The 26176-nt window shown below is 46.8% G+C and overlaps 1 protein-coding gene across 10 annotated transcripts in view; it reads right to left on the bottom strand.

Moving 5' to 3' along the window:
- Positions 1-26176, bottom strand: part of LOC106595585 (zinc finger protein basonuclin-2) — a 232447-nt gene that overhangs the window by 74436 nt on the left and 131835 nt on the right. Inside the window, exon 1 of one of the 10 annotated variants that reach the window (XM_045716499.1) lies at positions 3490-3712. The exons of the other annotated variants lie outside the window; for them this stretch is intronic. Within the exon in view, the coding sequence (XP_045572455.1) occupies positions 3490-3495 (6 nt within the window). The 5' untranslated portion in view covers positions 3496-3712. Of the gene's footprint in view, positions 1-3489; positions 3713-26176 lie in introns of those variants that run through there. 10 annotated transcript variants of the gene reach the window in all.

Below are 26176 nucleotides of genomic sequence, written 5' to 3' on the forward strand. Positions count from 1 at the left end.
CACACACACACACACACACACAGAGAGAGAGAGAGAGAGAGTTAGAGAGGACAGTTCAATGGAAAATCCTCAAATCTGCTTATCCTCACCAGTCATTCTACTGCTCTCAGCTAACACACTAGATAGATACAAATGTGATGTCATCTCAAACAGGGAGGGGTTAATCATATCAAGTGGAGGAGTGGTGGAGGGGTGGAGGGGTGGAGGGAGCCTCCATTGATCTCCCTCCCTCCCTTGTATACATTTCTGAACATAGGGAGAGAGAGAGGAGTGGACAATCTCTTTGTGTTCAGACCAGCCCAGGCCATGGTCCCTCTTGGCTCTCCTCAAAGCCAGAGATCAAACCATGTGCCCAGTGACAGCACTGTCCAGAGATACTAGTGGAGTTCAAAGAGCCGAAGGAGGGCTTGGAGGGAGGGGTGGAGGGATGGACGCAGGCTATACAGTAGGTAGGGGGCCAGTGTGGTGGAGGGTGGATTGTTGGTAGGGCAAAGGAGGGTGGGTGGGAAAAGGGGGGAAATTGCGGAATAAGGTAGTAAGGTAAGGAAGGGGTGAGGAGGTTCTGGATAGGGGCGGGAGGACGGCCTAGCTATAGGGGACGGCCTGTCACTGATCTCTATCTCCTCCCCCCACCTAACCCCCCTGGCCTGCTGCCGTCACCTGCTGGTCTTGTCCAGGTGTTTTATAGCTATCTGGAGGCACTGGGAGTACAGACGGAGAGAGGACTCTGCCAATCCTTTTGTCTGGCTCGCCGCATTCCTCACCCACAGATGGTGGACATGGACACAGGCAGACAGACAGACGTACAGGCCAGGCAGGGAGCACAGTACCAGAGCAGCACTCTGAACAGAATGTATGATACGTTGTTGGTAATGAACAGTGTTATTAATAAACTATTAATACATTATTAATAAAGTTATTATTAGTAGAGTTATTATTAAAATGAAATCATAATGTATTTGTCACACGCGCCGAATACAACAGGTGTAGAACGTACAGAGAACTCCTCAGTAGAGTTTTCAGTGTAAGGTAGAAGGAGAGATTTATGGCTTCAGTGTGTTTAGGAAAATGTGACAGGAAAATGCGTTTTTATTTTTAAATGTCTGTTTTTGTTTTGCATAGAAGTCACACTGGGTGATTTTCTTTTATGATACCTCACGCTCACAACAGGAAGAAAAACAACTACAAAGAATTGAGTCTGCAGAAAAAGAATTCCCATGAAATGACTCTAGAGGAGGGAGTATAGCTCTCACCTGCTATTCCTACTCTTACTGAACATTTTACTGTTCAATGTACCCAGATAATAAGCTAGTCCCCTGATTACAAACCACACACATAGAACGAACCCTGATCACAGAGTACACTCAGGGAGTTCTGTCTGTATTATCGTATTCAATGTACAGCAACTAACGCAAGTGAAATAGAACTCCACATTGTAGAGTGGAGTTCCCCTCCAAATAGCAGGACTTTGACTCTCATTCAAGTTCCTTAGATTCAGATCGCTTATAAAGGAGTCTTCAATTACTAAAAGTTGGAATCAGACACAGTCACACTCCCTTTGAAAGATTAACAACAAAACAAAATACAGATTCTAAAAGCACTTGGGGGGGAAATTCCACCAATAATGTTACCGATACCTTTTCAGGTTATCTAAAATCTCTCAGGCTGCATTTACAAAGGTAGCCCAATTCTGATATTTTGTTTGGTCAAAAGAGCAATTAGTGAAAAAAGATCAGAATTGGTCTGCCTGTGTAAACGCAGCCTTATTGACAAGAATTAATAATTGACGCATTTTCTGATCATTCTCTAAAACTGAGTGGAGAGGAGGAGTGTGGAGGGGGACAGAGTTGTATGTCGCACACCTGCGTTGACTCCACCCCCCCCCGACCTTCAGCCTATCAGAGAGTGTCCCTCCTCACCAGATAAGGGCGACACGTCTCCTCTGCAGGCCCTGACATCTGCACTGATTACCCAACACACTATCAGTGGTTTAGTCAAATCTGGCACAAACAACGTCACCCACTAACGTACACCTGCCGAGACAAGGCAGTGACCTCGAGAGAAGTGGTGACATGTAGTCACAGAATTCAAAAGAACAGGTTTATGGCATAGGCCCACTCTAGTCTTATAGTGTAACTCTACACATGAAGCCTAGCAATAAGTCAGTATATGCGTGTTATAGTCTTCAACTGCATATGGTATGAAAACATGCTAGGCTGAGTCTGGGAGTAACTGAAGGATTGACACGACCACACAGTGTGACCGCCAGCATGTTGGTGCTAGAGAGCAGTAGCAGGTCCAGAGAAGTGAGGAGAAGAAAGAAGGGAGTGAGGAGGGGAGGGAGGGAGCGAGGGAGGGAGGGAGGGAGGGAGCGAGGGAGGGAGGAGGAGAGGGAGGGAGGGAGCGAGAGAGGGAGGGAGTGAGGGAGGGAGGGGGCGAGGGAGGGAGGGAGGGAGGGAGGGAGGAGGAGAGGGAGGGAGCGAGAGAGGGAGGGAGGGAGGGAGGGAGGGAGGGATGTTTTTTGGCGGAGTGGAGGAGTGTTAGGGATGAAAGTGTGTGTATGTGAGAGGGGGAGAGATGACCAGCAGCATCTGCTCTCTCTCCTAAACACACACACACTGGACACACACACGGGAGGTATTAGTCAGAGCCTAAACATCTCGCACCCTCGGCGACCCCGCCAGGAGGGGACTTCTCCGTTGTCGACGGTTGTTGGCGTGGGCGACGGGACACACAAGGAGGGAGGTGGTTGACGGGAACCTGACGACAGCCGGCCGGGACAGGAGACTCCCCTGGTGAACTTTTGTCAGCGCGCCGGTCCCCACCACACTACACTACACACACCCTTCTGCTCCTAACTCCTAATTCATACTCCAAGCCCCCACCAAACCTGAGAAGTATTGGAAGAGCTCCTAGATTTAATCTTGCAAATAGCTTAATATTTTTTTTTTCGCCCCTTTTCTTTTCGTAGCCAAAAGCCTGTTGTAATTGTTTGTAAGTAATCTCCAGGTTATGTAAGTGTGGGGTTTTGTCTAAACTGAAAACTACCGTGTGTTATGTTATTGATTGACCGGGGTTCAAGACCCACGACCCACAGCGCAATATTTGTTTCTTTCTGAGGAGCTATGTGCAAACAAATATGTCAGAGTAGACATTAGCATCTAAACACCTGGGTTTCCTCACAGACCAGCTGTGATAATACAAGCTATGTTGAATCAGGAGGACTTTGTCCTTAGACAGCATTCACAACCACAAACAAACACTTTTTGGGTGTATCACTGGATACTCCGTAATGACCGTTCCGTTATGACATCAACACAAGCTTGCACGAAAATAATCCAAATAAGGTCATTTAAAACGTCCAGTTCCAATCCAAGTTCCATCTGACCTTTGACCTCGGGACATTCAGATGACATGTCCTCACCTCCATGTTGCCATGCCATTCAAAGCCCTGAACTACTGGATGTCTCAGCTGTTGTCTGTAATTACCTGCATAGTGAGATGCCGGCTCCTGATCCGTACAGGAGGTCCCCGGTTCAGATCCTGCTATCCCAAGGTAAGCATTCTTTCCATTAGACTATACACACACCACTGAAACACGCTAGTGAGAGAGAGACTCTGCGCTGTACTCAAACCCCATGGCTACATTAGTGCAGTGACAAATGTGCAAGTGTCCCTCCCACACCCCAGCCACACGGAGAAGGAGAGGAATGTAGCCTGTGACTAAAGGAAAGTCCATCTGGGAAGCTTACTTCTTTATCTGCCTTTACAAAGTTCACAGATAGAGGGACTGAAGTAGAGGTGAGACAATGTCTCAGTGTCACAGGTCAGTCACCGCGAGAGAGAGAGAGAGAAAGGGGGGAGAGAGACAGGAGTGGAGACAGAGAAAGAGAGAGAGAGTGGTGGAGAGAGAGACAGAGAGAAATGGGGGGAGAGAGAGGGAGGAGTGGGGACAGAGAGAGGAGAGAAAAAGAGAGAGAGAGAGCGAGAGCGTGTGAGAGAGAGAGAAAGAGAGAGGAGGACCTGTTGCGACAGCGAACCTCTCCAAAAGTGCCAAGTGCACACTAATATTTAGTCTTGGCGATGCATACCAGTATTTCAGTATCTAAACATTGCAGTTCTCTATAGAACTTCACACCCGCAGGGCAACTTCAACTTCCAATCCACAACTATGGGCTTGAATGACTTGCTGCACTGGAGTTCCAAGTTGTAAAACTCAGAGTGAAGCAGACTCAACATATGCAACAGGGAGGATGGTTGGTTGCCAGGGATTTGATTGCCATCCTGTAAATCGACCCGACCAAATTACCAACCCACCACCCAGGGGCCCTCCGTCGGTCCACCTCATAAGAACTGGAGGGGGGCTCCTTTTAGCAATTATAAAGCTATCGACGACTCGCTCGACATATGTTTGTGTGTCTTCCAGGCTTCTAGCATTAAGTCATTATCTGAACAAATTGTGACAGACTTTTTTATTGCCACCCAATCATGAAACATGCGCCAGTGGCACCGCTCTTAACGAGCTGCATGTTACTCCAACCTACCTCCCTCCGTCCCCTCAACTCTGATTCCTGCCTCCCATATTTATCATTTTACCACATCCTAACAATAACACGGCCTGGGTATGGTGCAGCAACAACATGTCGGGGCCTTGCTGGCCCTAATGGATCGCATGCGTTACCGCGGTAAAGGCTGTAAGTATTACCAGCTGTGACACTCTCTCTCGTCCTGGCAGCCTAGTGGTGGTTGGTGGGGGGGGTTGGGGGACGAAGCAAGCAGACTCATCTAAGTGCAGCTGGACCAGAGGGGGGAGGAGGGGGGGGTAAAAGATGGGGAGAGTGGGGGGAGGGGGATGAAGAGATGTGGAGGGGGGAGACAAGAAACCACAAGACTTCGTGTTTCCAGCTGCCTTTCTCAGGGGCTCGGTTTTCTCTCCTCCCGGTTTTCGCAGGGCTCTTTTTTGTCCCCTTTTTCAAAAAAAGAAAAGCAAAAAAAGCACCAGCCCTCGGCCCTCCCGTCCTTCGGCCATCTTTGTTTGGACAGGGCTCTGGAGCTCCAGAAAAGCTCTCTCAGATGTGCTGAAGTAAGGGAAAAACCAAACAAACTGGCTCTTGCACACACTCACACACTAGTACACACACACACACACACACACACACACACACACACACACACACACACATAGTACACACACACCGTGTGACTGCAAAAAAATACATTCAGTCACACAAACTCACCACCACACATATACTTGCACACATATGTTCATATTCAGACAACATGCATGCCAACTCCACTATCGACCAGGGACAAATTAGCATGGAAGCAGGAAAAGAGCCCCCTAACTCCCCTCTTCACTGTGGCCTGTAGCAATAGGATATAGGATGCATTCTTTTTGACATCGTGTGTGTGCCCTCGAATCTTCGGATCACAGCACAAGGCGAATTTCGAACATACCTCGACATGTGTTACCTCTTTGTAATGTTGACTTTGTACGGCTATACGAGTTGTGATACTGGAGCTAAACACTGGGCCCGGCCATGGGGCCCTAAACGGCCGCCCCGGCCCCAGCTTCCTTCTTCGTTAAATAACAAACACCCAGAGTGAACCGTGAAAACAGAGTTAAAAAAAAAACACAGCACCACAATAGAGATCTATAAAAGCGTATTAAAATAAACCCATAAAATGTCACTCAACGCTGCCTCTAGCAGACATTAAGTCCCCCTGCCCTCCTCGCTAAATTTGAAATGTTATTTGTCCGATTGTGTTTCCTTGCTGTGTTTCTTACAAAGCCGTGGGATTTTGGTGAATGAAAGACTCTTGCCCAACGTTGATCTAGTAACATATGTATTTAGTAAGAGACAAGAGTGTTTCTTGAACTAGCTTTGAGTCGCTATTGTTTCAATTAAGAGACAAGAGTGTTTCTTGAACTAGCTTTGAGTCGCTATTGTTTCAATTAAGAGACAAGAGTGTTTCCTAGAACTAGCTTTGAGTCGCTATTGTTTCAATTAAGAGACAAGAGTGTTTCCTAGAACTAGCTTTGAGTCGCTATTGTTTCAATTAAGAGACAAGAGTGTTTCTTGAACTAGCTTTGAGTCGCTATTGTTTCAATTAAGAGACAAGAGTGTTTCCTAGAACTAGCTTTGAGTCGCTATTGTTTCAATTAAGAGACAAGAGTGTTTCTTGAACTAGCTTTGAGTCGCTATTGTTTCAATCAAGTGGCTAACTGCTACTGGGCCTGTGTGAACAGCTAGAACTGATATAGAGCAACTAAACCATTATCATTTAGAGTAAATGGACAAAAAGATAGAAAAACATTGATGATATTTCCAAAATTATCATGGCTATAATGTTTTAAATAAACAAACATTTAATATTGTATTGAGAAAATGTGAATATATTTCAGCCTTAATATTTGTAGTGGTAAATGTTTTAGGGAGTCCTTGAATTTTGCATTAAGACAATACAAAATAACAACTTATAGAACAGATTTTACCCTTGTTTATTGATTTTCTTTCTCTCTCTCTCGTTTTGTCTCCTAGCGGCATCATTCCCCATCTCCTCTTCTCTTCCCCCTGTGATGACTTTGCTAATATATTTGAATAATGAAGGCGAGTCATTTGAATATTCCTTCAGTATTAAAAAAGGATGTTTTTACATGATGCAGCAATATTAACCCTCCGTAATTGGGCTCTTTGGACTTTACCAGTAGAAATACTAAATTATTTACTTATGTCGACAAAATGTCAGAGACACGCATCCAAAAATAATTACCAACGTTTCAGACAATGTTGTTTTCATTTTTTTCTCTCGTTCTGCTGTATGTGATCGAACTTAAATAGAGTATCCCCTGATCTGTGTGTGTGTGTGTGTGTGTGTGTGTGTGTGTGTGTGTGTGTGTGTGTGTGTGTGTGTGTGTGTGTGTGTGTGTGTGTGTGCGCATTTACACCATCCAGGGTCTTTGTTGGGATAGCGTTTACACCGTCAAGGGTCTTTGTTGGGATAGCGTTTATACCGTCGAGGGTCTTGGTTGGGATAGCGTTTACACCGTCGAGGGTCTTGGTTGGGATAGCGTTTACACCGTCGAGGGTCTTGGTTGGGATAGCGTTTACACCGTCGAGGGTCTTGGTTGGGATAGCGTTTACACCGTCGAGGGTCTTTGTTGGGATAGCGTTTACACCGTCGAGGGTCTTTGTTGGGATAGCATTTACACCGTCGAGGGTCATTGTTGGGATAGCGTTTACACCGTCGAGGGTCTTTGTTGGGATAGCTTTTTATGTTGTAATCTAAATGTGTTGTCTGTGATCTGGCATGTAGGCCCTGGTTGGGTCCTTTCAGTGTGTGTGTGTGTGATGTGTTCATTACTTTTACCCAACATCAATGGGCTTTGGAGGAACGCAACGGCTTCTTTAGACTTTTCCCTGACTACGAATAAACAGACTAGGGGAGATGGGAGAGATGGATTGTGTGTGTGTGTGTGTGTGTGTGTGTGTGTGTGCGTGCGTACGTGTGCAAGCACTGACAGATAGGCGTGCTGATGCCATGTTTCAGTTGAACCCTTGAAGTGGAAATTAGGTTTCTCTGTCATCTTGTAACTAGTCCAGTTCTCACAAAGTCAGCAAGACTCACACCCCACACCCCCTTCCTTTACCCCCCCACCTCACCTCACCCCCTGCCCGCCTGACACCCACCATCCGCCACCCCTACCACCACCAACCCTGAACTCCTCTGGTCAGAATCTAGAGTGACATGGTGCCCGGGAGAAGCAGATGGAAACAATCCGCTCTCATTTGAACTTTTTTTATTTTCCATTAAATTGAGAGAGAGAGAGAGAGAGAGAGAGAGGAGGTGAGAGAGAGAGAGAGGAGGTGAGAGAGAGAGTAAGGAGGTGAGTGGGGTGATTTTCTCTCTCCCTCTTCAGGTGGTTGGTCTTTATGTTTGCCAAGGCCATAAAGCCACGCGGTTTCTCAAAAGAGCCCAGTCAAGTGGATTTATGCTGGGGAAGCACATTCACGCACGCAGTTACACACTCGCATTCAAACATGCACTCGAGCTTAAACACACACACACACACACACACACACACACACACACACACACACACACACACACACACACACACACACACACACACACACAGGCTTGGTGCTGGATGGCAGAAAGAGGGAGAGAAACACAGTGGAGAGTAGTAGCGCTCATACAGCTGACTACAGACAGGAAGGAGAGAGCACTCACTTCCTGTATGTCACTTCCTGGCTATACTAATCTGCCATCTTCCAAACATGACATGTAGTACCAAGTAGTATCCTAAAACATCAAAGTGAGCTCACTGACATTGGGCATTCTTTAGGCTCTAAATGGGCATTGTCCGATCTCCAATATCGTCATAAAACACCCCTCCATTCATCTCCCTTCACTAAAAGGAAGGAGTCACCCCTGGTAAGTACTGAGTTAGCCCATACCACAGCCCCCTCACACAGGCAGAGACAGAGACAGTACAGGTCAGCGTCTCTAACACTACAGCTGTGGGAAAATGCCCCAGCCTCCCAGGACAACTCCACTGAGGCCTACAGACACGGTCGGTGTCAGAGACCAACTTTTTTTTTGTCAAATAAAAACACTCAAAGGAAGCAGCCAAATGTGAGCAAAGGTCCTCATCACTTCATTTTTCATGTTATGGAGAAACGTATTTTATGTGCCTGAGACATATGCTCGGTTGAGAAAAAAATGAAATGGCGCCAGTGGTTTGTGGGCGCCGACATATTGGGATCCATTCTCCTAGTTGTGTTATGTCCATGTGTGTATGTGTGATGTCATGCATTCTGTGTATGAATGTGAAAGTCCTCTTGTGCGAGTGTGTGTGTGTGTGTGTGTGTGTGTGTGTGTGTGTGTGTGTGTGTGTGTGTGTGTGTGTGTGTGTGTGTGTGTGTGTGTGTGTGTGTGTGTCCTCTCTCTTCTCCGTGTGTGGGCACCTGAGGGTCCGATCCCCATCCCCAACCAACCTCGGAGCGGCGAGCGACAGCTGTGCGGCGTGTGTTGCCGTAGCGATAGGCATCATGGGCTCTTGTGCAGCCTAATTGGGCCGTTGCTCAGCCCGCCGAGTGGCCCTCGCTAATTAATTAGAAAGGTAGTGGAGCTGAAAGTTTTAATCAGCAGGCCAGCTCTTCTCCTCTTCCTCCTTCTATATCAAACACTACCAGCCCCACCTGACAATCACCCTCTATCTGCATCTGGGGTGGGTGTGTGTGAGGGTAGCATGTTTTACAGTGACAATATTCAGATGGAAAATGTTCCACACTGAAATCCCGATGTGCAAATCTGGGGAGATATGGACATTTGCTAGCGTAGATGTTTTCTATTTTAATTACAAAAGTTGAATTTCAATTTTGAAAGCTGTAAAACGTTAGACATCACATTTATGTCCGTAACTGATCATTCTGTTTTTATACCTAAGTAGACTATCTGTGTGCCTATGTTCAGCCTATGTCTATGCTTGGCTGTACGTTACAGTGCTCAGTATATATATAGTATGTGGGAGGTCTGATTAGTTAGGATGTGGAGAAAGCCCAGTGGTCTTCCTGTGTGTAACTACGTAACTATGTATGTGAGTGTGTGTGTATCATGTATCCCGTGCTGACAAGGGTCTGGACTGAACTCTGTGATCCCCCCAATAAGTATGTGAACAGTGTGTGTGTGTGTGTGTGTGTGTGTGTGTGTGTGTGTGTGTGTGTGTGTGTGTGTGTTTGCGTGCGTGCGTGCGTGCGTGCGTGCGTGTAGCCATATCCCCTTTCTAAACGTCTCAAAGAGATCCTTTTCCACTCGACCGCTCCATCCCTCTATCCTCCAGAAACATTTCCCCTCTCCAGAACTAAACATAATATTATTTTTGCCTCTTATCCCTATCCGTAGTTAACTAATTAAAAGCTGACGCTCAACCCCAACACTTTCCATCTCGCTCCAAGGAGCTTTTGGAAATCACACAGCTCGTAAAAAAAAAGAAGAGCCAGAACGGCTAGGGTTTATATTTCCCTCAGAAGAAGAAGAAGGGAAAAAGATGATTCCTAAAAAATGTGCCTGGGCTCCACTTTGGGGACTGTGTCGTGTCCCAGGGCTGTGTGCATGCAGCAGGCAGCGCGCCACAATGATTTGCGGTGGAGGGCCCAGTGTCTGGGGGGAATCAACAAGAGAGCGAAGAGACCGACAACAAGAGGCATGCTGAAGAGGAAGAGGCTAAGCTAGTCAACCACTTCACAAGAAATACTTGCTCTTCCTCCCACAACACTAGTAAAGAGAAGAGCTACTGCCAATGGTCTTGGATCAGTTCTGAATATGTATGAATAGAGGATAACTATGAGGGGTGAAATCTAAACTCTGACTTCAGATCAGATCATGTAAGGTAATAATGGTGAGGTAATAGACATGTTATCTAGTTGGGTCAAATAAAAAGCATAGCTGAAGCACCCCCAGAGAACATTATTTAGTGTAGAGATGCTGACTAGTGGAGAGTCGCACACTCTATATATATAAACTCCCAGTCATTTATTGGGTAAAACACCAATGTTTCGGCTTCGTTGTGCGTTCTTCACTCTGCGTTCTTCACTCTGCGTTCTTCACTCTGCGTTCTTCACTCTGCGATCTTCACTCTGCGATCTTCACTCTGCGATCTTCTAGTTGGGGCAATGCATACTTCCCAAAGGCATGCTCAAATACAGTGTGCCATCATCATAGCTTTGTCCTCTAGTCTTTGGACCGAGGCGAGGTGTGACAGAGACTGAGATTGTGAAACACTGTCACGCCCTGACCATAGAGAGCCCTTGTTTCTCTATGGTGTAGTAGGTCAGGGCGTGACTAGGAGGTAGTCTAGTTTATATTTCTATGTTGTGTTCTAGTTTATATTTTCTATGTTGGTGTTTCGTATGATTCCCAATTAGAGGCAGTTGGTAATCGTTGTCTCTAATTGGGGATCATATTTAAGTAGCTATTTTTCCCACCTGTGTTTGTGGGATATTGTTTTGTGTTTGTGCCTGTGCACCACGTAGTCACTTTTAGTTGTTAGTTTATTTGATTTTGCTTGAAGTTTCACTTTGGAATAAAGATGAGGAACTCTACACACGCTGCGCCTTGGTCCAGTTCTTACGACAACCTTGACAGAATATCCCACCAAACCAGGACCAAGCAGCGTGTTCACCAGGTGAAGGAGTTTTGGACATGGGAAGAAGTGATGGGTGGATGCGAGACCCTTCCTTGGCGGCAGACGGAAGGTAATGATGGAGGACGGCGACGCCGCCGGGGTTGGCGGCCACAGAAAGCCCAAGGACAACCCCAAGATTTTTTTGGCAAACTTTTTTTTGGGGGGGGGCACATGGAGCTGGCGGCTGAGCAGAGGGAAGAGCCAGAGACCACATGGGAGGAGATAGAGAGGTGGTCGGTCGACCCAAGGAGAGTACCAGAGCCCACCTGGGATTCGATGGAACAGTGTGAGGAGGGATACCGGAGAATGGAGTTGGCTAGGTGTATGCGGCAACGCAGGCGGGCTGAAGATCGGGTCATCAGTCCGGTGCCATCTGTGCCGGCCCCACGCAGCAGGCCTCCAGTGCGCCTCCCCAGTCCGGTACGTCCTGTGCCTGCTCCTCGCACTCGCCCTGAAGTGCGTGTCCCCAGTCCGGTACGTCCTGTGCCTGCTCCTCGCACTCGCCCTGAAGTGCGTGTCCCCAGTCCGGTACGTCCTGTGCCTGCTCCTCGCACTCGCCCTGAAGTGCGTGTCACCAGTCCTGTGCCACCTGTACCGGCTCCACGCACTCGGCCTCCAGTGTGCATTCACAGTCCAGAGCATCCGTCAACGGTCCCCAGTCCGGAGCTTGGCCAAAACAAACACACACTGCCTCTTTATTGCTTTGTTTTCACATGTTACGAGGGGGAAGGAGACACCATGATTACTTTACCAGCTCACCACTAGATTATTGTTGTTAGGACCAGAATTACTGTAAATTACGTGCCAAATACTGGAGTGTCATATGGGTGGATATATACAGTAGTGGTTGACTGGTGATGCAGAGGTGGGGAAATTGTTTAAAAGGTGGTGTAGAGAGAAAAAGAGAGCGCGAGAGAGAAGCAGTGGCTAGCCTTTTTATCTCCTTACACAGTGTTCATATTCACTCTAAATGGGTCAAATATGCCTTATTAGCAGACAGCGCTAGGACTAAACGCTAAGCTAACTATGCTACACATGCTCCTCTGATAATAAGGGAGTTAGACATAATGAAGGAGTCTTGGAAATGGTGTCATTATAGTCAGTTTTCTCTGTAACGACTGTACTCCCAGAGAGAGAGAGAGACAGAGAGAAAGAAGGAACCTGGCTGGCTCTCTCTGTCGCTAGGCTAATTGGCGTGCGTTAGCCAGTTAGCGAGGAGGAGCGGGGCCGCCCGCCAGTCCCTGTGATGTGGAGTAAAACGCCGGGGCAGGGACCCATCTCACTAATGACCAGCTTCCTCCCTACGGAGCGCCCTTCGCTCCCTCGCCGTCTCCCCTGCTCCCTGCCACACACATGCTGGCACCGCCACTGCCACGGGGCAACCAGGGCGCCCTCGACCGACAAGACCCAGCCGTCATGTTGCCAAGACCAAAGCAAGGCAGGCACCAGGGGGCATAGAGCACAGACAGCCAGAGTTAGCTAGCATCTCTCTCACGCTCCGTTGGAGCTCTCGCTCGACACCTGGAGTCGTAACCAAGGGTGACAGTGACACCCGCTAACACCCACTTTCTCTCCTCTCCCTCACACACACACACCGGGCAGATTGACGCGCGGGCTAACAGATTCATCAGCCTGTGAAAATAACTCAGACAGCTGGGGTAAGAGGCACTAGGCTACACCCCTACCGCTAGCTGCCAGTTAGCCTCGCGCTCTTGCCTTCACTATGCATTATTAACAGGGAGCCTCTTGGCACTTGCTTAGCGACTCGTAGTCTCCGTGCGGAGCGCTAACAGAGAGCTAGCGTATCTCTGCCAGTGTGAGTAAACAAACGGCGGGGACACGGGTGTGACAGAGAAAAACGTTCTGCCACCCAGACACGAGCAGAGCGGGGGAACGGAGGAGGGGAATAAAGGGGGAAGAAGAGGAGGGGGAGAAAGGAGAAAGAGGGGGTGGCAGCATTCATATTTTATGGCTCCTCTCCGGCGTTTGTCCCCAGGCCAAATGCTGCGACTACAGTCTGCTAATGTCAGAGCAGCACTTAACCAGGCATTTCCACCGTGTCATGTGCATTAGGGAATACACAGAGAGAGATACGGAGGGAGGTGCAGGCTAGAATCACAAATAGGACATGGAGATGGATTACTGTTCCTGGAGCTGACATGTTTTAGCCCATATTATCAAGCAATTACAGTTTATTGTGCGCACAAGCAATAGCGTGTGTGTGTGTGTGTGTGTTCTGTTTGTGCGTGCATGCGGATGTGTGTACATGGGCGTGTGTCGGGGAGGTGACTGTGTCTTTAAAGCCCGTCCTGCCTCTAATCTGGTCCGTTGATAGCAACCTGGTGACAACGCTGACCTCAGCCCCTCAAGGAGACGCTAGATAAGACACACTCTCTATGGATCAACTGAAGAGCATCACACTCACAACAGTACAGGAGAGAGATAGAGAGAGAGATAGAGAGAGAAATAAAACACCATGTCAGCACTTCTGCCACTCCATTTACGACCAAGACAACACCCCCCTCGTCACCATAACTACAGTATTTCCTAATGAGAGTCACGGTATTTACTTGATTTCCCCCCAGGTTTATGTAAAGGTTAATGTAAAGGCTTATGGGAGAGTTCAGGGATAGGACAGTGGATTTAGACTGACATGTGATAATATAGCTGTGCTGGTATGTGTGGAATGGACCAGTCACCTGTCCCTGAGTTAATCTTGTTGTCATCAGGGCATTCCCTTGGCACTGTCCCTCTGGCACACAGAGAGCCTGGACAAGGCCCAGAGTAGGCCCCTCGGACGTGGCTGGCATGCACCCCGTCAACACTGAGACCAACAGAGCAATACTCCCAAAGGGAGGGGCACTGGGAGGGTGAAGTGGACACTTTTACCTCCATCTGTTGTTACCTCAAGTAGCCTATAATCATTATAACATGAGACTAATATATATGGAAATAGATATACTGTACCAGGAGACCAGTCTTCATTGCGGAAATTGTCTGACATAATATAAGCATCAATAATAGATACTAATATATCTATAGATACTCACATATAGTTTATGCATTAAACATTTAAATGTACCTTGCTTTTTTATGTGCACGGCTCTCGGAGTGGTGTTGTGGTACAAACCGCATGACCCCTAATTTGATCCCACAGGAAGTCAACTATCAGTAAGAGGAAGTAGATTAAATCCTAAAGAGTGCCCCACCCACTTTTAACACTTTACTGACCGCAGACCTCTAGGCATGTCAAATGATAAACTGGGTGGTTCGAGCCCTGAATGCTGATTGGCTGACAAAACATTTATTTTTCTTGCTCTAATTACATTGGTTACCAGTTTATAATAGCAATAATGCACCTCGTGGGTTTGTGATATATGGGCAATATACCAAGGCTAAGGGCTGTGTCCAGGCACTCCTCGATGCGTTGTGCTTAAGAACAGCCCTTAGCCGTGGTATATTGGCCATATACCACACCTCCTCTGGCCTTTTTGCTTAAATATATCATGATATGGTTTCTACTCAGGTTTGTTTATCGTGATACAGTGCATTTACTTGAGTTTCACTTGTAATTTGAGAGAGAGTTGCTCCATTGATTAGCTAGTAGACTTCTTCAAAGTAGAGAAGCTGTAGCTTTAGAAATTGAGTTCACAGGGCATAGTGAGAAGGATCGCGGATGGTATCGACAACGAGTGTGTGAGTCGAAACCAGATGAAACAGATTAATTACGCTGGTGTTTTTCAGTGTGTGTGTGTGTATGTGTGTGTGTGTGCGTGCAAGTGTAAGGGAGAGTGTATGTTATTAATCTTGTTCAAAGGCAGGTGGTTTTAGCAGTGAGTGGGACATGTTAAGAGAAAGTGAAGGAGATAATACCAGCAGAGCCCTTGGACTTAACACACAGCGCTAATGAGAGATAACTCCGATTAGCAATTAGCTTCTACCAAAGCAAAAACAATAGAGACTAAATCAGCACCAAGGCTAACGACTAACCAAACGCAAAAACATCTATGGGTGAGCTTAGGGCTTAGCTTAGCACCATTTCACTCGGTGGGATCCTGAGGCGGCGGGGTGGAAACGAGGGAGAGGAGGGAGGTGAGAAAGGTTGTTTTTACCCCTCTTCCAGTAGAACAATCTCTTATCATTCCTCGTTATCCTCCTAATGCTCCCATTTTTCCCCACTATTTCTGATCCCTGGTTCATCCATAATTGTCTAGCTGGAGTGTGCTACGTTGCATGGCTAATGCAGGCGGATTGCAGTGATGTTTTCCCTGGCTATTTATGAGGTGAATGTCCACTTACACCCCCCAACAGGTTAGCGTTAGCGGCGGCGCTACTAAATCTGGGCTAACCGCGGCTAAAGGGAAATAATGTACTGTATGTCAAGTGGGTGTTAAATAAGAAACCAAAATCAACACTGGGTTTTCCATCCGCTTATAGCCCACTTACTTATTATAGCTGTGGTTACAAACCGTTATGCTAATCCAAAAGCTAATTAAATTAGCTTACATTACAAGAAATCATCTACAGGGGCTTTATGAATACATCCCCTTTAACTCTCCACACTTCAAAAAGCCAGTTTTCCACTGCTTGTTAGCAAGAGACCGGGATCTGAGAGAGTAGAGCCCAGCGCGCTGCGGCTAAAGGCAAGCCAGGTCTCTTAAGTGTCTGTCACCCAGTGATCTAACCTAAAGGAAGCTCTTTGTAGACCTACCGTGTCTCTGTGTCTCCTCGGTGACTACTGGGATGGGGACGAGTCCTAGCTACACACACACACACACACACTAGCTGCTGTGTTCCGTGCCTGCAGGTGACTGCAGGGCTTTGTGTTGTCTAATCCTGGTGGAGCTACAAGACATTAAAACAGTGAAGTGATCTCTGAGCTGTAGCTGCTTCCAGGGATATGTCTCGTCTTGTCTTCACACTGATGGGAGGTTAAAAACAAAGGACTCACTTTCTCTCTTTCCTTCTGTTTCACTATCTTTTTTTTCGTCTGTCTTTATATTTCACTCTCTCTAGTTCTCTCCCTCCTTCTTCTCCTCCTTTTCCCCTGTAGCCAGCCTCTACTTCTTTACTCTCTATTCCCCCCCTCCCTCCCTCCCTCCCTCCCTCCCTCCCTCCCCTGGTCTTATAGATCTGCTGAGGTCTCGGGAGGAAAATAGAAGTCAAGCTATTGTCATTTCAAACAGTGTGATAACCAGACACCGGGCTGCCCACTGACAACTCTGGGGAACCGCTGGGGGTTTGACTGTTAGCTCTCCTCCTCTCTCTCATCCCTCCCTCTTTTTTTCTGGATATCTCGCAGAACAGCTAGCCTCACTCTACCTTCTCTCCATCCCCCTTCCCCTCCACCTCTTCTCTACCTCAGTATATCCCCCAACCTCAATCCCCCCGTCGCCACCCCCTCCCTCTCCCCTCCTCTCTCTCTCTGTGTTGTCGGGGTAGCTAGTTGCTAGTAGTTGTTGTTGTTGATGCCTGGTGCTGTGTATGTGCTCTGTGCTGCTGCACTCTCCTCTCTCCCCTCCTCTCCTTTGCCGTGGGGACCAGGGGAATAGTTGTCTTGGTTGTACCAAGGTCAGTGCTCTCCACATGACAGTTCTCTTGCCTCCTCGACAAGCAGGGAAATCAATACTTTCGGACTGTGGCGCTGCCCTCGGTGTAACAACTACACAGCTGCCTTCCCCGTGCTGAGGCACCTGACACGTCTCTCCACATCTACACAACCCAGCCCGGGAGAGACACAAACCCCTCCATCTATCTGATCCGCATCCCAGAGCACTCTTTCTTTCTCTCTCTCTCTCTTTCCCCTTCTCCATCTCTCTCTACCGCTCTCCTTTTCTCTCTCCCCTCCTCTCTCTCTCTCTCTCTCTCCCTCCATCTCTCTCTACCGCTCTCCTTCTCTATCTCTCTCTATCTCTCTCCATCTCTCTCATGTATCTCCCTTGCCGTATGTATGATGTTGTGTTGTTTGGTTATATGTTACTTTAAAGATATGCAGACTACAGAGGTGAACTGTGCTTGGATAAGTGGTGCAGTGGCTCTAGGTGTGAATGTGTTTATACATGTACGTACACTTTGCGAGTGGCATCGGAGAATGCAGTGGAGAGAAGGAGAGAGAGACACAGAAAAGAAGAGGGGCCACGGGCGACATTTTTAATGCTCCACTAAGGCCTGAACATGCCTCCCTCCGCCTTTTGACTGCCAGCTAGACGCTCAGAGAACGAGGGAACGACAAAAAGACAGCGAGGGAGAGAGAGCCCTGGCTGCGTGCCCCAAAGCGATTGTTAACCCTGCCTCTTGGCCTGCCTCTAATGAGGAGGAGAGAACTGCATGGCCAATTACAGCTGCAGTCAGTCCCCCAGCAGTCAGTGACTCGGTGTAAAACTCTCTGTCTGTCTATCTCTGCCCCCGAGGAGGAGGGCCAGGATCGACCGGAGACCCCCTCTCAGTCACTTGGAGACACACAGGGAGCCAGAGACGGACAGAGAGACTGCTGGGTAAAAAGGGGAAAAACATCCACAAGTGTGGCTGAGAAGCTCTTGTATGACAGTGGGTTGGGGAGGTGTGTGTGTGTGTGTGTCACCCATCACCACAACCATTTTTCCTTCCCCCCCATACTTCCCTGTCCCCTTCCTCCCCTGGCCTGAGAAAATGCATCAAAGAAAACAAACAGCCACTTTAATGAATTAGATATTGAGCGGATCATTACAAGAGTTCTATTAAGTCAACATGGGACACAATGAGAGACTGTAACCTGGGGATGAACGGGCCTGTGTTGTTAAAATGAGAGGGGATATAAAACACTTAACCCTTCCACTGCCTTGTCAATGAGGGCCACTGCAAGCCAGTCCAACTCTCTTTCTGGTCTTATTTGACGCAGCTCACTAGAATACAGGGGTAAGGTTGGAGCAGGACACGTTGTTGTAATGTTTAGAGGATGACGTCAGTGTGGAACAGAACGTGTGGTGGCTGTCCTAGAGAGAGAGACAGCCACATGGGAGTCTGCTCTGGTCCTTTCTGTTCCAACACGACTCTGCTGTGTTCCAACAGGCACCTCTCCTCTCTCGCGCTCCCTCCCTTCCCTCGCTATGTGTGGTGGAACCACAAAGGCGGCAAAGCATCATGGGAGCCTGCCATTACAGAGGCAGCCCATGGGGATGTGACTTGTTCTTGTGACGTAAGGTTTTCTTTCTTCCTTCTCTCGTTCCCTCTCTACAAGACTTAATGGGGTTGCAGCACATACTCTCCAGTGGCAAGAGTTTAAACAAATAAAAAGGAGATTTGTACTCCTTTAAATTTTTTTGGACCCCGTTACAAACGGACAGAGAGCAGAGACACACGTTTAGAAAAAAGAAAATAATGAAAGAAAGAAAAAATGGTGGAGGGTCCAAACTCCAAAATGCTTTTAGTGGAAAAGAGGATGGATTTATAAGGTATGTGTGGTGCGAAAGTGTCTGTGAGTCCCCGGCATTGGACGGACGGACGGACGGACGGCCAGACAGACGGCCAGACAGACAGACAGACAGACAGACAGACAGACAGACAGACAGACAGACAGACAGACAGACAGACAGACAGACAGACAGACAGACAGACAGACAGACAGACAGACAGACAGACAGACAGACAGACAGACAGACAGACAGACAGACAGAGTGAGAGAATTGACAAGAATGACATGATCCATCTGTTCAGGCTGATAACTGTTTTCATTGGCTCAGGCTCAGAAGTAGTACTTAACTTAAGAAGTCCCAGCCCGCCTTGCTCAACACTGCACAGTGCTGACTCCTCGGATTTCTATAGGGCCAACCATGTACAGGGGAGATTTCCCTTTCTGATAAGTATCTCATAACTAATCTGTGACATATTGGTGTCCATTTAGTCAAAGTGATATGATTTCTTGGCGTATTCTAGGCACTGGACAAGAGGATAGGAGGCTAGACAAAGAACCTCCTCTCCTGAGTATTACTGGCAAGAGGAGACGCCTGTTTTTCACTTCACCTGTTTGATTGAGAGATTTCAAAGGAGGTGTCTTCCCCCCTCTCCTCCTCTCTTGGATGGACAGAATCTAAACAACCCCATCTCCTCCCTGTTTCCCCTCCAACAGACAGGCTTTCTCCTGAATTAAAAGAGGAAACAATTGATTTTCTCCGTTGCTTAAATTTGCAACCTAATCCCCTAGATATATCTTGGATATACGGCCCTGTCGATAGACGTCCCTGAGACTGACAGAAAGCAGGCCAGATGTACAGTAGAGGAGAGAAGGGGGGTGGGAGGAAGGAGGGAAGGATGGAAGGAGGGATGAGACAAGACAAAGGACAGACTGGGCCCACTCTGGTAGCAGAGGTTCCAATGCCTCAGTTGGTTGGAAGTTGAAACATCGGATTAGTGGGTTTGATTCCTGCATGGGTCATATAAATAGACTTCCTTGGCTGGATGTTACTATGGATAAAAGTGCCTGAGAAATTACCATATCACACTGGTCAAATATGGGCATGACCCGGTCACACATCAAATCACTGGTCCTATGAGATCCAGTACTACTGTGAGTGATCTATTGGAGGTCCACATTACCAGAACAACCTCCTATTTATACTAGTTCTACATTACAACACTAATAAAACTATCACCAACGTACATCTGCCTAGTGTAACCAGCCACCGGCCAACGTAACCAGCAAATAACGTCAAGTTACACAAGAAGAAACCAGCAAACCAAGCAACTGAAATGAAATGCTCTGGGACTAAAAGTCTCAAATGGAGAGGGGAAGGGAGAAACTGGGAAACAGGATCCAGGGACCTCTCAGTACCAGCCACAAACAACACACAGAAACTCCTCCACCCTAATTCACTCGAAGTACCAGGGTGTTCTCATATGGCTCTTAATGTACCCTATAAATCTCTGCTATGCTGTTCTAGCTCAATGTAAAGCGCTGGACTAAGAGCATGACTGAGGTAGTGCAGAGACTGTGTCTGTGTACTAGCAAAGCTTATTGCTGACAGTGGTGGTTCCATTCAGTAATGGTGACCGTAAGGATTGTGGGGACCTTGTAGTCCTGCTGTGTGGTTTGAGGGGACTCATTCCTGTGGGTGTCCGTGACTGATGTCGTGTCAACTCCTCCGGTCCTCCAGTGCTCCTAAACCCTATCCCATAAACCCCCTGTAGGGGTATGGCCCTCTGCCAGGGGCCGTGCTGTTGTTGGCACGGAGTTCTCTGTGGTCCCGGTCCTTGTGAAGGCCATCGTATACCACTGTACACGTGCATGCACACACACACTTTCTCTCTCGCACACACACACTTTCTCTCTCTCTCTCTCACACACACACACACACACACACACACACACACACACACACACACACACACACACACACACACACACACACACACACACACACACACACACACACACACACACACACACACACACACTTTCTCATACACTCACACAAACCAACACACATAAGGTAAAATACAGACCTTCCTCACACGCATAATTACGCAGTAATAATAGACAACAAAGAAACACACACACACCCACACACACAGAAACACACACAACACAATGTATCCTTCACGGCCCCCTCATCTGGTTCCAGTTTGGTGCAGATGCTCAGGTTTTATTGCTTCAGTCTAGTATTTCATGGCAGATTTACCCGGCGGTTTGGTCCTTCATCAACTACAGCTCTAATGACGCCACATCTCTTGTAAATTGCGGCGCACCAATAATCTTCCTCTCAAAAGGGACTTTTTCTGCAACTCCCCGGATCAGCTCAAACTCCCCATCCCGCTCACACACACGCACAGGCATGCACACTCAGCATAGTAGTAGTTTCCGGTCCGTCTTCATTGTGACCGTCACCCACACAATGATCACTTACAACTCACAACTGAAATAGGATCTCCATGCTGTCACCACTCTATTCCACGGTAGTGGACAGACAGAATAGATCCCTGGGATCCTAGTGGGTGGTCTGGTTGGCGTTAATAGTTTCAGGTTGTCGTTGTTGTTTCATTAACAATGTAAAAAAGGAGCACACATACTCTTTCCATTTACCTACTGCTAGGCTGCATTTATGAAGCACTCCTGTCTTGTTTAGCTAGACTGCTTTCCCCAATGAACCTCTCGAATGCCATTTGTTTTTAAATGTCAGTCCACTAAAGTAACCGTTCATAAAACTACTTCTGTTATACTCTAACTATTAACTGAACACACATTCTCTTTATCTCCCCCTCTCTCTCTCTTTACCTCTCCTTCTCTCTTTATATATATATATATATCTATCAGTCTATATATCCCTATCTTTCTTTATCTCCCTCCCTCTCTCTCTTTATCTCTCCTTCTCTCTTTATATATATATATATATATCTATCAGTCTATATATCCCTATCTTTCTTTATCTCCCTCCCTCTCTCTCTCTTTATCTCTCCTTCTCTCTTTATATATATATCAGTCTATATATACCTATCTCTCTTTATCTCCCCCTCTCTCTCTTTATCTCTCCTTCTCTCTTTATATATATATATATATATATATATCAGTCTATATCTCCCTCCCTCTCTCTTTATCTCTCCTTCTCTCTTTATATAATATATATATATATATATATATCAGTCTATATATCCCTATCTCCCTCCCTCTCTCTCTCTCTTTATCTCTCCTTCTCTGTTTATATATATATCAGTCTATATATCCCTATCTATCTTTATCTCCCTCTCTCTCTCTTTATCTCTCCTTCTCTCTTTATATATATATCTATCAGTCTATATATCTCCCTCTCTCTCTCCCTCTTTATCTCTCAATTCAATTCCATATCAATTTAAGGGGCTTTATTGGCATGGGAAACATATGTTAACATTGCCAAAGCAAGTGAAATAGATAAACAAAAGTGAAATAAACAATAAAAATGAATAGTAAACATTACACTCACAAAAGGTCTCTCTCTCTCTCTCTCTCTTCAATAAATGCTTTATTGAATGGTGGCAATGTATATGAAGTATTACAAAAATGAACAGTATATTAAAGCAACAATATTAACAGAAAAAAAAATGAATCATACATGGAAAAATTATGCACAAAAAATCTGTCTCTCCTTCTATCTGACAAGGGAACGCGAGGCCCTGACAGAAGAGTTGTGTTGAGTGTCTCTTAGCTGGCTCGTTTAGTCCTGATGGCTTAAATGATTTCATCACTATTAATGACAGGGACTACGGCGCCCCGTGACGACTCGCCAGATGCTCAGGGACCGCCGCGCATCCCTCTCTCCTGTCTGTCTCTCCACTCTCCCTCCATTCTCCTCTAACTCACTCTCTCCTTCCCTCTGTGTCTCTGGCTGATTGTCCTCTACATGTCCCCTGCAATGCTCTGTATTCTACCTTTTCCTCTCCTCCTTTCATCCCTCCATCCTCTCCTCCTTGTCCACATTGTAAGTAGTGTGTCAGAGGCAGGAAGTAGAAAGGTTAGCGGTAAAGGTTATGGACTGTGGTTGTGGACAAACTGTAGGTTGTGGACTTGATGCTATAGTGCAATGTCAAGCAATATAATGAATGAACTACAGGCATACAATCTAAAGACAAGAGGTCCCAAAGGGACACAGCGTCATTTGACTGATCAATAGAGAGATAAAGAAGAGGTCAGCTGGCATAGAGCCAGGTCCTCCTCAAGAGATTAAACCAATCAAAACGATGCCTCCCAACAAGGAAATGTTTTGCACCCAATAAGCATTTCCCAATTCCCCATACCTGTGTTCGCTTATTAAGCCATCCGACATAATGAGTTGATTTTCAGACAGCGACTTCATTTCGCGACTGCATCACGGCATTGATTTTATTTTCATTCATTTCGCTAATGAAGAGAGCTTGAGCCGTTTGAGCCGCTCCTCCGTGCCAGCTTCATAATGGCGTTTTAATTCCAGGGGCGTGTGCAGGAAGCTAGTCTTTAAGTGGCTGCATGCAGAGGCTCTGTGTCCTTCCTTGCATTGTGGACGGCTGGCTTCTTATGAGTATACCACATCTCGGGGTCAAAGGTTTTCACAACACCCCATTACACACCACTAGGGTTAAGGGGTAGTCGCTAACAGGGTGTTCAGCCTTAATATGATATGCAGCTTACTGTACATGGTGTAACCTTCTTGTACAATTCTGTATAGTAATTCATCATTACCAATTTTGTTCTCATTGTGTGTAAAATAAACAGTAGATTATTGATGATGAAATGCTGGCCAGAATATATGGATCCTAAGAAGTTTTCTGACATATTTGTATTTCTCATGACATAGATTCCTTAATTCCTATAGTGGTCCATGTTATAAAGGTGGGGACTGGACTAGAACTACAAGCTGTTACTGTGTTCTGTTGCCAGGGCCTAAAAGCTCCATTGATGTGAATGGCTCTAGACTTCCCCCTGAAACAGACAGCGGGGACTACGTCTTTAAAACAAGCTTTCTTATTGGAGGTCATTCATTTCAAAGGCTTACATATGGAAACATGGACTCTTCTCAGACGTCTTCCTGTATCCTCATCTCTCCTATGTCCCGGACCAGGCTTTGGATGAATACATCTCTCTTAGCCATGGTAAAATCCATACGCCATGAATTTATTCATTTTAGAAAAACTGATAAACATTGTATTAAATTCTTCTATAATTACTGGATTGGCAGATTGATTCATATGAAGGGGAACGTACAGTATGGTGGCTTGGCCGTGTATGGGAGTTTCATGTTTTCAATGATTTTGTACATACACTACTTGGAAATTACAGTTACCTTTACAAGGTTACCTATAAAACATTGTTTTAAAAAAAATGATTATTACTTTTTATCCCCTTTTTCTCCCCAATTTTGTGGTATCCAATTGGTAGTTACAGTCTTGTCTCATCGCTGCAACTGCCGTACGGACTCAGGAGAGGCCGAAGGTCGAGAGCCGTGTATCCTCCGAAACACGCCAAGCCACACTGCTTCTTGACACCCTGCTCGCTTAACCCGGAAGCCAGCCGCACCATTGTGTGGGAGGAAACACAGTACAGCTGGCGGCCGCAGTCAAGGACAAGGACATCCCAGCCAGTCAAACCCTCCCCTAACCCGGACGATGCTGGGCCAATTGTGCGCCGCCTCATGGGTCTCCCGGTCGCAGCCTGCTGCAACACTGCCCGGGATCGAACCCGGATCTGTAGTGACGCCTCTAGCACTGCGATTCAGTGCCTTAGACCGCTGCGCCACTCAGGAGGCACATCTAAAACCTTTTGACCCTAGATTATGTAGATTGCACAGGGCAATATTATGAGATAGAGATTTGAAATATGCTCCATCAGACACAAAGTTAAAATGTAACATTACTTTATTCTCCTTAAAAAGCTGGACCCCAGCTGTTTTTCAAATAAACAATTTGATTCATTTCAAATAGTTTCTAAACTTAGAATCAAGCTATGACTTCCTTTCCTCCTCAGTCTCTGCAAACACATTTTCATTTACAATCCCTGAGAGACTTCTTCTAAGGCAAAGTTTTGTGTTCCTAAGAATTGATGACTCGTCTGAGGAGTGGGTGACCACACAGTAAATACCAGTAAACTCTCACCACTAATGGGACAAGTCCCCTTCTACGGTAACACAATGACACAGTCATCCCACTAACAATAACACTAACCCAGTCCGTCATATCAGTCACAGTCTGATATCAGTGACTAAAGTAACAGGCTATGACTGACTCACTGGCTATGGAGAGCTGGCCAGAGAGAGAGAGTGTGTGTGTGTGTGTGTGTGTGTGTGTGTGTGTGTGTGTGTGTGTGTGTGTGTGTGTGTGTGTGTGTGTGTGTGTGTGTGTGTGTGTAGGGGCCCCTGGTCCTCAACACTCCCAGAGTCACATATTTACACTCCAACAGGGGAGCGGGTGGGAGATGGGAGCAGCTCAGCACCCCCACACAGCTGACCTGACCAGGGATGGGAGGAACAAGAGAGAGGAGGGGAGAAAGAGAGAGAGGGAGAAAGAGAAAGAGAGAGAGAGAGAGAGAATGAGAGAAAGGGAAGGAGAGAGAGAGCACAAAAAAGTGCAAAGGTTGCACTGTCACCAGACTTGAAGCTGCACATTGAGACAAAAGAGAGAGAAAGAGAGTGAGAAGAGGAAAGGAGAAAGCGAGGTAGAAGGGAGGGAGGGAGGTAGAAGGGAGGAAGGAAGAGAGAGGTAAAAGGGAGGGAGGGAGGGAGGTAGGGAGAGAGGGAGGGAGGGAGAGGTAGAAGGGAGGGAGGGAGGGAGCATTCCAAACCTTTCACATCTGTTATTGGTTTGTCCAGAGCTGGGAAGAAAATAGCAGGAAGCGTTGAGGTTGTGGCGGAAGATGAAAAGACTAGAGAAATGAATAAAAAAACATGTGTCGTACTGCACTGTGGCTGACTGGATATGTCCCACGGATTATCCCTAGTGGAGCTGCCAGCTCTGGACACAGTCACACACACACACATATGGGTGCATGCACACGCACACACACACAAGGGAAGAAGCCTCCCTTCATCCATAACGCTGCTTGGCATCCACACACACTCCCTGTCTTCATAACAAACAGTATGACATTTAATTAACACAAAACATATCAGATCATTTGTACTGTATGAACACACACACACACACACAAAATCAACAACACTGTACAACAAAGCAGAGTGGTGGCAATTAACTTCACACACACTAACATAACCCATCATACTGTGCACAAATATACACACACAGACACACACAATCACCCCCGATGCCGTACGCCAAACGCCAAACGGCGGCCATTAAAATCTCGTCACCCCCGCAGCTGTCCCTCCCGTGGCTAACGAGCGGGCGTGGCGGGCAGGTAACGGCATCTGCCCGATTATGCAGAACGCTAAAAAATAGAATGAACGACAGAAGAGGAGGGGAGAAACTTAAAGAGCATCCCACAGCTCATTACCAGTAATAAGTGACTACTGTCACTGTCTGTCAGCGGGGATGGACCAATCAATAGGGTCATTT

The sequence above is a fragment of the Salmo salar genome, chromosome ssa04 (genome assembly GCF_905237065.1).
Source record: "Salmo salar chromosome ssa04, Ssal_v3.1, whole genome shotgun sequence".
In the NCBI taxonomy this organism is placed as follows: domain Eukaryota; kingdom Metazoa; phylum Chordata; class Actinopteri; order Salmoniformes; family Salmonidae; genus Salmo; species Salmo salar.